Source organism: Phaseolus vulgaris, chromosome 8 (genome assembly GCF_051622355.1).
Source record: "Phaseolus vulgaris cultivar YP4 chromosome 8, ASM5162235v1, whole genome shotgun sequence".
Classification (NCBI taxonomy): Eukaryota; Viridiplantae; Streptophyta; class Magnoliopsida; order Fabales; family Fabaceae; genus Phaseolus; species Phaseolus vulgaris.
In genome coordinates this window covers 24,403,771-24,415,556 of record NC_143505.1, presented here as the reverse complement: position 1 = coordinate 24,415,556, position 11,786 = coordinate 24,403,771, and the positions used below count along the sequence as shown (strand labels likewise).

Below are 11,786 nucleotides of genomic sequence, written 5' to 3'. Positions count from 1 at the left end.
TACACTAAGTTTTCCGTTCCAGTTTTCAAGTGTAAATGGGTTGATAATAAAAGTGGGGTTAAAATTGATGAATCAGGATTCACACTAGTGGACTTTCGAAAGATAGGGTATCGAGATGAGCCATTTATAATGGTTCAACAAGCATCTCAGGTTTTCTATGTGAAAGATCCTACGTCAGAACATTGGTATGTCGTTTTACACGGGAAAAAACAAGGGGAAGCCATAGATGATATTGAATATGGCGAAACTCGTTCATTCACACCAATGATAACTAATAAAGATGACGATGTACTTGATGATGTACATGCAACCCGTAAAGACCATAGTGAAGGAATTTACATATAAACATTCAACCCACATGCAACATGTAAATAAACATTTAGAATTTTTTGTATTATTTTTATATGATTTTAATTCGATGCACATTAACTAATGTTTGTTACCTAATTTTTTTAACAGAGACATGAATGACGATCAGACTCCAGACAGACCTCGATCTGGACGAGGCAGTAGAGGACCTACTAGATTGAAGCGTCTTGCATTGAGACGTGCTGCTGGTGAGAAGACACATGTTGACATTGACGTCAACACTGGAGTGGCTTTTGGTCCTAAGGCAGATGAGTTTATGAGCTATCTTGGAGTTGTTTCTCGTGAGAGGCTCTCCATTTTGATTAATTCATGGGATGAGGTTTCAAAGGTTGATCGGAACATGCTATGGGAGGATGTTCTGGTAAGCTTTACATTATTATTGTTATCATATAATGCTTTTTAATATTGATTAATTAATTTTAATTTGATGATGTTATTTTCTAGGCAAACTTTGACATTCCTGATGTGGAACCGCTTCGATCAAAGATATTATCCAATATCGCACTTAAATTTCGTACCTTTAAGTCAAGACTGACTTCGAGATACATTTTTGGCGACCTTAAAGACGAAAATCCATGTTTAAAGTACCAACATATTGATGAAGAGACATGGCGTCTTTTTAGAGAAAGCCGTGAAAATGAGGCTTGGATGGTAAGTGAAGTAACTTTTTTGTTTATATAACATTAATAAGTTTATCTTATTTACTTCAGTTTGTTTATTTCAATTATGACAGGATCGTCGGAAGAAAGCTCAAGAGATAGCTTTGAAGAATCTTACCCCGCACGTTATGTCTCGTTCGGGGTATAGAAAACTTGAGCAAACACTGATGGTGGAAAAGGAGAAATCTCAACAGGGGACGTATTCTGAGAATGTGGAAACAGGGGTCACTTCTCCTCCACCACCTTTTCGCCATGAAAAATGGAAGAGGGCCCAAATTAAAAAGTCGGGTGCACCAAGTTCCGAGCAATCCGGGGTTATAATCGAAAATATTGTAAGTTATTTTTGTTATTTTCAATTTTTTTAAAGCATTAATTATATTAATGATTGAAAATATGATTTTTGTGTACTCTTGCAGGATTCCTTGGAATCCGACGGTACATTTGTTGCTGAAGGTCGTCACGATATCCTGGTTGAAGCAATTGGACGACCTGAACACTCTGGTCGTGTTCGTGCCGCTGGACAAGGGGTCGGAATTAAACTTTATTTTGGAGTTTCAGAACGACAGCCATCCTCCTCCTCCAAGAAGGAAACTCAAATGAAGACTAAGTTACGTGAAGAAATAATGGAGGAGATGAGAAAGGAGACTGATTTGATGTGGCTGGAGATGAAAAAGGAGAATGATCGAATGCGACAAGAGTTTCTATCGCAACAAGTTTGTGCTGAGCCGATTGAACCCCTTGTTAGTCCCACTCCCAAGAGCACAAAGGGGAGTTGTGCGGCTCCTCCAACATCAGGGGATGATATCAATGGGCAGACAGAGGATTGTGAGCTACTGGTAGTGGGCGGCAAACTTCCTCGGGTGGTGGCACTTGGAAAAGTCTATAAAAACGCCACCACCTTACATAACGTTCCTCTCTCCCCTGATGTGGCGAAGGTAACAGTTGAAAAAGTACGATTTCCTGATGCTCGTGTTCCACTACCTTCAGATGAGGTAACCACTGTGGCCGATGCATTTCAGACATTCGTTGCCTGGCCCAGAGAGCTCATTCGATCTATGCCCGAACCTCATGTAATAATTTCGTTTCATTATATTATTTTTTATTTATATTTATATATTACATATAATTTAATACAAATGTTGTTTATCTTGTAGGAACCTTTTCAGCCACCAAGTCCGAAAAAGAAGCGTGAGGTTCCAGTTGACGATCCTATGGCTTCCCTACGTCTCATTGCTAGTCAGATTGGCAATGATCCTTTTCCAGTTCCGTGGGATAATACATTTTTTCAAATCAACATTGAACTGCCACTGATGATTTACAACACAGATTTATCAGAATTTATATCTGGGAAACAGGAGCTCAATATAAGTATAATTCAATTTTTTATGATGTAAGTATCTTTACCTATTATTCAATTTACTTTATGTTAAATTATTATTGATTATGCTTTAACTAAAAACTTGTAGGTTTTTGCATAGAGTCTGTATCACTGAGGGGAAGGAAAATATGTATGGATTCGTAGATCCTGCATATACTAATCCCGTTGGACCAAACTCAACTGAGACTCAAGCATACATCACTAACATCCTGGAAAAAGAGGGAAAACAAATTTATTTATGCCCTTACATTAATGAGTAAGTTTAATTATATGTCATCAATTATTATTATTTCATGTTTTAAATATTTACTAACTCTTTTCAATGATCATATAGGCATCATTGGCAGTTACTTGTCTTATCAATGGTTGATAAGACTGCTGTGTGGTTCTGTTCCCTACACAAGAAGATGCCCACAAAATTTAAGGATATCATTGATACGTAAGTATAGTATAAACTTAACTTTGTATATGTTACTAATTAACCATCTACTAACGAGGTTTTTTGTATTAACCAGTTCATGGCGTGGATATAACATCCTAAAAGGTCGATCCAGTTCAAATAATTTGAACTACATAAGAGTAAAGGTTTGTAATTTTTTTCTTTCTCTATTATCATTGTTTATCAATATACTAACATATTACTTTTTATTGAATTATATAGTGTAATAAACAACCAGGAAGCTATGAGTGTGGCTATTACATTATGCAATGGATGATTACCATTATAAGACTAGGTGTTAAAACTGGTTGGAAGGAGGTATATGTTAAATCATTTTTATAATTCTTGAACATATATATATCTAGAAACTAATTTATGTCAACTTTGCAATGCAGTTATTCACAGAAGAAACACCAATGAGTGAGGAAGGCATTTCATATGTTAGAGATTCTTGGTCCACATACTTCATTAATTTTTATAACTCTAGCATACGTAAACAATATTAGTGGTTTTATTATATGTAATTTGATCACTTGTAAATGTACATTTTGATGATTTCAATTGGTTACTACATTTTTGTATTTGTCTGGCTGAGTTTAATCATTATGCAGGTTATTTAAATATATGGTTTCTGCACAAAACAGGATGTACCAAAAAAAAAAAAGCACTATTTACAAATGCGGTCATTTACCAAGACCGCATTTGTAAATGTGAATTCGCTATTTACAAATGCGGTCTTGGTAAATGACCGCATTTGTAAATAGTGATTTATGAATGCGGTTTTTACCAAGACCGCATTCATAAATCATAAACCCCAAACCCACTCCCTAATTCAGAATAATATACAAATGCGGTTACCTAAAATGACCGCATTTGTAAATGTGATTTATGAATGCGGTCATAGGACCGCATTTGTAAATTCCAGATTTACAAATGCGTGTTGATCAAATGCGGTTCTATGACCGCATTGGTAAATTTAAAATAACCGCATTTGTTTAACTTATCTGCACTAGTGAAAGTATGAATAATTATATTAATATTTCTAAATTAAAATACTGTATCATTTGAATTCTGAGTAATAAAAAAAAAGAATAACTATATTAATATTTATAATTTTATAATTTAAATTTTTGAAATTGATTCTGGGTTCTGATTAATAAAAAAATAAAATTATATTAATAATTATAATTTAAAAGAATATATCATTCCAATTTTTTACTAATAAAAAAATTAATAATTATATAAATATTTCTAATTCCATAATTTAAATATTGAAATGGATTTTCATTAAATAAAACAAATAAAGAATAATTACATTAATAATTCTAATTTAAAATACTGTATCATTTAATTTCTGATTAAAAAAAAATAATGATATTAACATTCTTAATTTTATAATTTAAATATACAAAGGGATTCTGGATTCTGATTAATTAAACAAAAAATGAATAACTATATTTATATTTCTAATTTTAAACAGTGTAAGAAATTAAGTCTGAATAATAACTTAAAATATATTTATATTAGTACTTCTAATTTCAAATAATGTATGAAATGAATTCCGAATACTATAAAAAATTGGACTACTATATTAATATTCTAATTTCAAATAATGTATGAAATTAATTCTGATTAATAAGAAAAAAAATATTTATATTAATATTTCTAATTTCAAATAATGTATTAAGATTTATAATTTAAAAATAATGTATCAAAAGAAAACTTATATTTGATCATGTTCTTTTTTTTCAAAAATATAATAATAAATTACATAAAATAGGTAAAAGTTTTTAACGTAGGGATAACTAATTTATTAATATAAGTATTCAATTTTAAATGAAATATTTACTTCTTCTATTCACATATAGTAATTAATTTAAATTATAACTAACTTATGTACATAATTATAACTTTAAATTTAAATTATATAATATAATCTTTTGCATTATAATAATTCACAACAATTTTCAAGATATCAATTAATAATTTTTAAAATATATAATAAATTTATATTATGATTTCATTCAATAGTTATAAGTCATAAGACTAGGACCGACCTTATTAATCAAAATATAAACTAAAATATAAATATAATAATGATTTTAAATTAATTTCAAGTAAACCACAAACTTATTCAAATTAATCAACTGTAAAATAAATTAAATACATAATAAATAAAAACATGCATAAGCTCATGAATACAAAAAAAACACAAATAAAATATAAATTTAAAACAAAAGAATCTGATGATGATGAAGTTGGGGCTCAAGAATTTGAGCCAAGAAAAGACCTTAAAACACCCACATCAAATTAAAAACTAAACAAAAATTATTCAAAAATCTTAAACTAGAAAATTTGAAAGAATGAAAAACATTATTTGCCTTCAAAAAAAATAACACAATCGATTATCCACAGTTTTCAACAACATAATCGATTATGCTCGAAAAAATAGAAGGTAATTGATTATTTTTTTTGGATAATCGATTATGCACTATTTTTTATGGGTTAATCGATTATGGATAATGTGTTTTCACAAACTTAGTTGATTATGGATCATGTGTTTTCATAAGCTTAATTGATTATACATTATGAAATATGTAAAACATACCTCAGGTCACTTGGAAGATGAACATGAAACTGGCACCGGCTTACTCACCACACTCTCCAACAACTATGACTGCACGAAAACACCATCACACAATGCAAATGAATATGTTCATGAGAAGTTTAGCTTAGATAAATAACTCGTGATATGTGTTATATTAATAAACTCATCTACCCACCTACACCTACAACATTGCATGTTGAAGATAGTCAAGGTCAAAATTTCCTATCCCAAGGTCAGGAATCTCTGCATGGAATCTGTGTATGCATGCAGAGCAGAAGGCACGACTTTATCATCAACTTATATAAAGAAATGTAATAACACTTCTACACACGTGGCTTTCTCTTCATACCTTCATAAGTCCCTCCACTTCCACGCTCCCCATTACTCTACATTCATATTGTACGCTCCCCATTACTCTACATTCATATTCTAAAGGGATAATACTAGATACATATATAGTCTCTTCTAGGCTTTTCCTTTGTAACCACCAATCGTTTATTCTTTTATATATTCTTGTTGTCAAGGTAAGGGTGTGAGTACAGTTTCTTTTCTAAAGCTTTCACTCTGTGTTTTCTTCCTTTTACTTTTGCCTTCCTCTTCTTCATATGGTATACAAAACTCTCTTTACTCATGTCTCCCTCTTTTTCTTCTCCGACTAGCGATCTCGAAAAATTTTCTGGTGTTTCATCCTTCACACCTCATACATTCTCTACTCCAATCTCGTTGAAATTGGATGATGACAAATTTGTTCTTTGACAACAACAAGTTACTGCTACTATACATGATCTTAATCTTTCACAAATCTTGGACGATCCTTCATCACCTACACAATTTCTCACTACTGAAAATAAAGAATCTAACACTATATATTAATCCCCTTTTTCTTCGGCATTAACAACAAGATCACCTTCTCGTTGTCTGGCTTCTTGCGTCCATGACAATGCCAATCTTGACGAAAATTTATAAGCCGGTTTTATGAGGTTGAGTTAGACTTAAAGTCCGCTTCTTAATATGGTATCAGAGCCAAATTGAGTCTATCCTAGCGAGTGTTTGTTGGACTTATCAGGCCACCCGTTATCTGACCGTTATCAAACCACCTATAATATGTAGTCCTGCGCACGAGTTGGTAGCCTCAGCGTGAGGAGAGTATGTTGGAGATCTCAGATCAACTAAAGATTAAAGCATTTCATAACATATAAGTAGATACAAACTTTATCTTATAAATCAATTTTATGAAATTAAATTAGACTTAAATTCTATTACTTAATAACATATATCTAATTCCAGGACCTCACTTCAACAATGCCCCCACAGATCCAAGTACAGCATTATCCAAATCATTATCCAAATACAGCGTAAAAGTGGGAAGAACATATAGTGCTTGTAAGTGTAAGGAGAGAGGGAGAAAATTTAGGAATTTAACACATACCCTTTAAAGTTAGGGTTAGTGTACCGCCCTGGTGGTCGGGTGTGATGACGTGGCATCCTGCTACAGTGTAGGCGTGTTAACAAGGCGCCAGGTTGGCAGTTGGGAAGGAAGTCGGGAGGCACGTGTAGTCGCCAGTTGGTAAGTTGGCGTGTTCCGATTTCCAGATTGCCAGAATGGGTGATCGCCAGGTTGAAGATGAAGTCGCCAGATGTGGACTCAGGCGACCAAGCAGTCGGAGATCGCTAGAACAAGCACATCGCCGAGGATGAAGGAGAAGCAGATTATGAAGGCGGCCGGCGAGACCACAGGGAAGGTGTATGAAGGCCCTAACTCGCCAGTTTCAGTAGAGATCGCACTCCTAAGTTTGCTATGCACTGGGCAGTACCATGCATACGTAACTTAGCCAATATGAGAGTAGAAGCAGCGCCAAGTCAGGGAACCTCCAGATGATGGCACGTGTATGGTTGGATGCGGGCCACGTGTCCAAGTCTGCAACTGCCAGGAGAGAGAAAGTCACCAGGTATATAAGAACTCTTAACAAACTTTCTGAGGTACGCACGTTCAGTTCATACACTTTACGCTTGCGAGTGAGAGAGGATTTGCACGGTTCTCGTTCTTAGTTTTTGGTGATACCGTCACTGACTTGAGCGTCGGAGTGCGATCGGCCGCAGCGGCGCCGTATCGTTTCTTTGTAGGTTCTTAAGATAGATCACGAGGAGGAACGGAGGTGATAAGCGGTGCGCACATCGATCCTTTGACGAGGCATTCTCCAGCGCTCCGGTCAACAGGCAGGATCATCAGGCGCCCACCGTGGGGCCGTGTAAAACTTGCTCCCATCCACAGCGTGAGTTCGTGGAAGTTTTCGAGGTTTTCTGCGCGGTTGTATGCTGGTGCAACCGTCATTCGCAGTTTCTTTGAGTTTCGTTCGGTGAAGTTTGCGTTTTGAACCGTTCGTTTGGCTTTTCGGTCGGTGGATTCGAGTTTTTTCGTTTGTTTGGTTGTTCGCGGGGAAACGGTGGTTTTTGGTGAAGCTGTGATTTTCTGCGAAGGTTTGCGGTGTTCTTGAAGTTCTTGCGCAGTTTCTTGAGTTTTCTTCGGTTGATCGCTGATTCGATCGTGGTTGAAGTGTTGTTTGCTGTATTTCTGTGGTTCGCTGAAGTTAATGAGAAAAATGAGAAGCAATCGTTCCAGTCCCGTGGCGCCTGTCGCAGCTGAAGGCGACGCCGCCATGACCATGGCGCAGATGGCAGAGATGATGCGCGCGTTGCAGGCAACTGTGGAAGCCTCGTGCGTCGAGCAGGCAAGGATACATGAGGACCTGGTCGCCTCTCGCGCCAGGAACGAGGAGCTCAGCAAGGTAACTGAGGAGCTGCGTCGAGCTCTTCAGGAGCAGCAGGGACGCTCTTCTGCTGAAGAGGTGGCACCGTCGACGCCACCTCGTGTTTTCCCAATGCCCTTTGGTCAGGCGATTACCGACACGCCTATCCCCACGAGCGTGGTTCCGGTTAAAGCTGTTTTTACCGGCGTGGAGGATCCAGAGGCTCATCTGACCACGTTCCACACACAGATGATGCTGTCGGGACGGTCAGACGCCGTCTACTGCAAGATGTTCGTGAGTACGCTCCAGGGAACGGCGATGGAGTGGTTTGTGAGCCTGCCTAATGGCCACATAACCAATTTTCAACAATTCTCGAAAATCTTTGTCGAGCAGTATATTGTGAATAAGGCACCGCCCAGGGTGTCCTATGATCTGTTTGATATAAGGCAGTACCATGGGGAGTCCCTCAGAGACTACCTCAATCGCTTCGGAGCGCAGATGGTCAGATCGCCGGCCAAGGATGAAGAAATGCTAGTCTATGCCTTCAAGAAGGGCGTGCAGCCAGGGCCATTCTGCGAGGCCTTGATCAGGGCTCATCCAGCGACGTTTGCTGAAGTCAGGCGACTTGCGGTGGCCCACATCGCCGACGAAAGTGAAGTCGCCGAGAAGAGAGGCAGCGTGGCTCCCGCCAGGCCACGCGCCCAGACCATGATCCAGCCGCAGAGGGTGCTGGAAACGGCGGCGACGGCCAGAAAAGACCAAAGGACTCGCTATCCTTACGATAGGAGAAATAAGGGAAGAAGCCAAGCACGCCAGCAACCAGCACGCCAACAACCAGCACGCCGGGAATACAATCGCCCGCCTAAGCACAAATTTGTCATGAGACTAGCGGACCTGATCGCTATCCCTAACATATCTGCTAGGTTGAAGGCGCCCGAGAAGGTGGGAGACAAGGTGCTGGGGTCAAAGCCGGACGCCTGGTGCGAGTTCCACCAGTGTTTTGGCCACAACCTAGACTCGTGTTTGTCTTTAGGATACCAGCTCGACGATCTGGTTAAGAGCGGGTTCCTAAACGACTATCTGCTGGATAGAAGGACGGGGGGAGCGTCGAGTTCCCAGCCAGCAGGTGTAGAAGCCCAGCAACACGAGATGCCTATCCATGGGGAGATCCACACCATTGCAAGGGGTTTCTCAGGTGGTGGATGCACCGCATCGCAGAGGAAAAAGTACGCGCGATCGGTAATGGCAGTGGACATGTTTGAAGATCACTCGCCAGAAGTGGACATTACGTTCACAAAGCAGGATCTTCGGGACATTGTGCCTCACGACAACGATCCCATAGTTATTTCGTTGATAACAGCAGGGAGGAAGGTCCACCGAGTCCTGGTGGACCAAGGAAGCTCGGCAGACGTGATGTTCTGGCCGACTTTCACGCAGCTGGAATTGCCCCTTGACCAGCTAAGGCCCTATGGAGGGTGCTTATATGGGTTCGCTGGTGACCAGGTGGAGGTCAGGGGGTACATCGAGCTGAGAACCACGTTTACAGATGAGGCTGGGTCGAGGACGGAGAAAATCAAGTACCTCATCGTAAACGCCCCTTCAGCATACAACATCCTGTTGGGTAGGCCCACTCTTAACAGCATAGGCGCCATTCCATCGACTCGGCACATGAAGGTGAAGCTGCCGTCCATGGAGGGGGTGGTGATCACGATCAGGTCGGATCAGAAAGAAGCGAAAAGGTGCTATGAGAATAGCCTGAAAAACAAAAGATCAGTGAGCTATGTAACAACCACCCCACCTCCCGGCATGAAGCCCAGACCGCCGGTATCAGAGGAGGCCGCTGGAAGGGATGTAGAGATGATAGACGCTGAGCTAGGGGAGAGAAATGCTGGCCTGGAGGAGGAAGAGGCGCGGAATCGCCCCGAGGAAGCGAGAGAGCTAGGAATCGCCAAGGCGGTGATCGCCAGAGAATCCAGGCCCAAGCCTGTCGAGCAGTGGCTCGAGAAGGAGATCGGAGGGAAAGTTTTCAAGCTCGGAAGATCTCTGGAGGTCGATCTCCAGGATCAGATCGCCAAGGTGATTGAGCGGCATCTGGACGCGTTTGCTTGGTCCGCTTCGGACATGCCCGGGATCGATCCCGACTTCTTGTGCCATCATCTGGCGATGGACAACATGGTGAGACCGGTGCGACAAAGGAGAAGAAAATTCAATGAAGAGAGGAGACAGGCGATCAGGGACGAAACACAGAAACTCCTCGCTGCAGGCCACATCAGGGAAGTCCAGTACCCTGAGTGGTTGGCAAATGTCGTACTGGTGAAGAAGAGCAACGGGAAATGGCGCATGTGCGTCGATTTCACCGATCTGAACAAAGCTTGCCCAAAGGATTCGTATCCTTTACCAAGCATTGATGCCCTGGTTGATAGTGCTGCAGGGTGCAAGCTGCTGAGTTTCCTGGATGCCTTCTCGGGCTATAATCAGATCAAGATGCATCCCATGGACGAAGAGAAAACAGCCTTCATGACGGAGAGGTCGTGCTACTGCTATAAGGTGATGCCGTTTGGGCTGAAGAACGCGGGGGCCACGTACCAGAGGTTGATGGATCGAGTACTTGCACCAATGCTGGGAAGGAACGTGCAAGCCTACGTCGATGACATGGTTGTGACCTCGCAGGAGAAGAGCAAGCACGTTGCAGACTTGGAAGAATTGTTCACGACGATCGCCAAGTTCAAGTTAAAGCTCAACCCGGAGAAATGCATTTTCGGCGTGGAGGCTGGGAAATTTTTGGGTTTTCTCTTGACTGAAAGAGGAATAGAAGCTAACCCGGACAAGTGTGCCGCCATCTTGGCAATGAGAAGCCCGACTACGGTGAAAGAAGTCCAGCAGTTGACAGGTCGGATGGCAGCCCTATCTCGCTTCGTGTCAGCTAGCGGAGAAAAAGGGGCATCCCTATTTCCAATGTCTGCGGCGCAATAACAAGTTCGCTTGGACGAAAGAATGCGAGGAAGCTTTCGTCAAGCTAAAAGAGTATCTGGCGAGCCCGCCGGTTCTGTGCAAACCGCTGGCGGGCACCCCTCTCAGGTTGTATTTCGCTGTGACTGAGAGGGCGGTGAGTGCGGTGCTCGCCCAGGATCAAGATCAGGCTCAGAAGCCCATTTATTTTGTGAGCAAGGTGTTGCAGGGCCCAGAAACGAGGTATCAGGCCCTGGAGAAGGCTGCGCTAGCTGTGGTGTTTTCGGCGAGGAGGTTGCGCCACTACTTCCACAGTTTCACAATACTGGTGATGACTGACCTGCCCATCCAGAAGGTCTTGAAGAAACCTGACGTTGCGGGAAGAATGGTGAAGTGGGCAGTGGAGTTGTCAGAGTTTGACATTAAATATGAGCCCCGAGGCCCGATCAAGGGGCAAATCTTTGCGGATTTTGTGGTCGAGCTCTCATCAGAGGCGACGCGGGTTGAAGGAGACGATTTCCGCTGGGTACTCTCGGTGGATGGATCGTCAAACCAGCAGGGCAGCGGTGCTGGAGTCATATTGGAAGGACCCAACGGCGTGCTGATCGAGCAATCGTTGAGATTTGCCTTCAAAGCC

The 11,786-nt window shown here is 40.9% G+C and overlaps 1 protein-coding gene across 1 annotated transcript; it reads left to right on the top strand.

Moving 5' to 3' along the window:
• Nucleotides 1-1,431: 1,431 nt before the first annotated feature.
• Nucleotides 1,432-6,831, top strand: LOC150025530 (uncharacterized). The gene is made up of 3 exons (XM_090294085.1): nucleotides 1,432-2,098; nucleotides 2,183-2,331; nucleotides 6,741-6,831. The coding sequence occupies exons 1-3, from the start codon at nucleotides 1,625-1,627 to the stop codon at nucleotides 6,829-6,831; spliced, it is 714 nt and encodes a 237-aa protein (XP_090150211.1). The 5' UTR covers nucleotides 1,432-1,624.
• Nucleotides 6,832-11,786: the final 4,955 nt, after the last annotated feature.

What these genes read in the sequence shown, in the direction of transcription:
- LOC150025530 (XM_090294085.1), top strand. Translation starts at nt 1,625, where the DNA reads ATGAAGACTAAGTTACGTGAAGAAATAATGGAGGAGATGAGAAAGGAG. An exon ending in GATCTATGCCCGAACCTCAT is followed by an intron (nt 2,099 to 2,182) that starts GTAATAATTTCG and finishes TTTATCTTGTAG; the next exon opens with GAACCTTTTCAGCCACCAAG. An exon ending in TTTCAAATCAACATTGAACT is followed by an intron (nt 2,332 to 6,740) that starts GCCACTGATGAT and finishes ATCTAATTCCAG; the next exon opens with GACCTCACTTCAACAATGCC.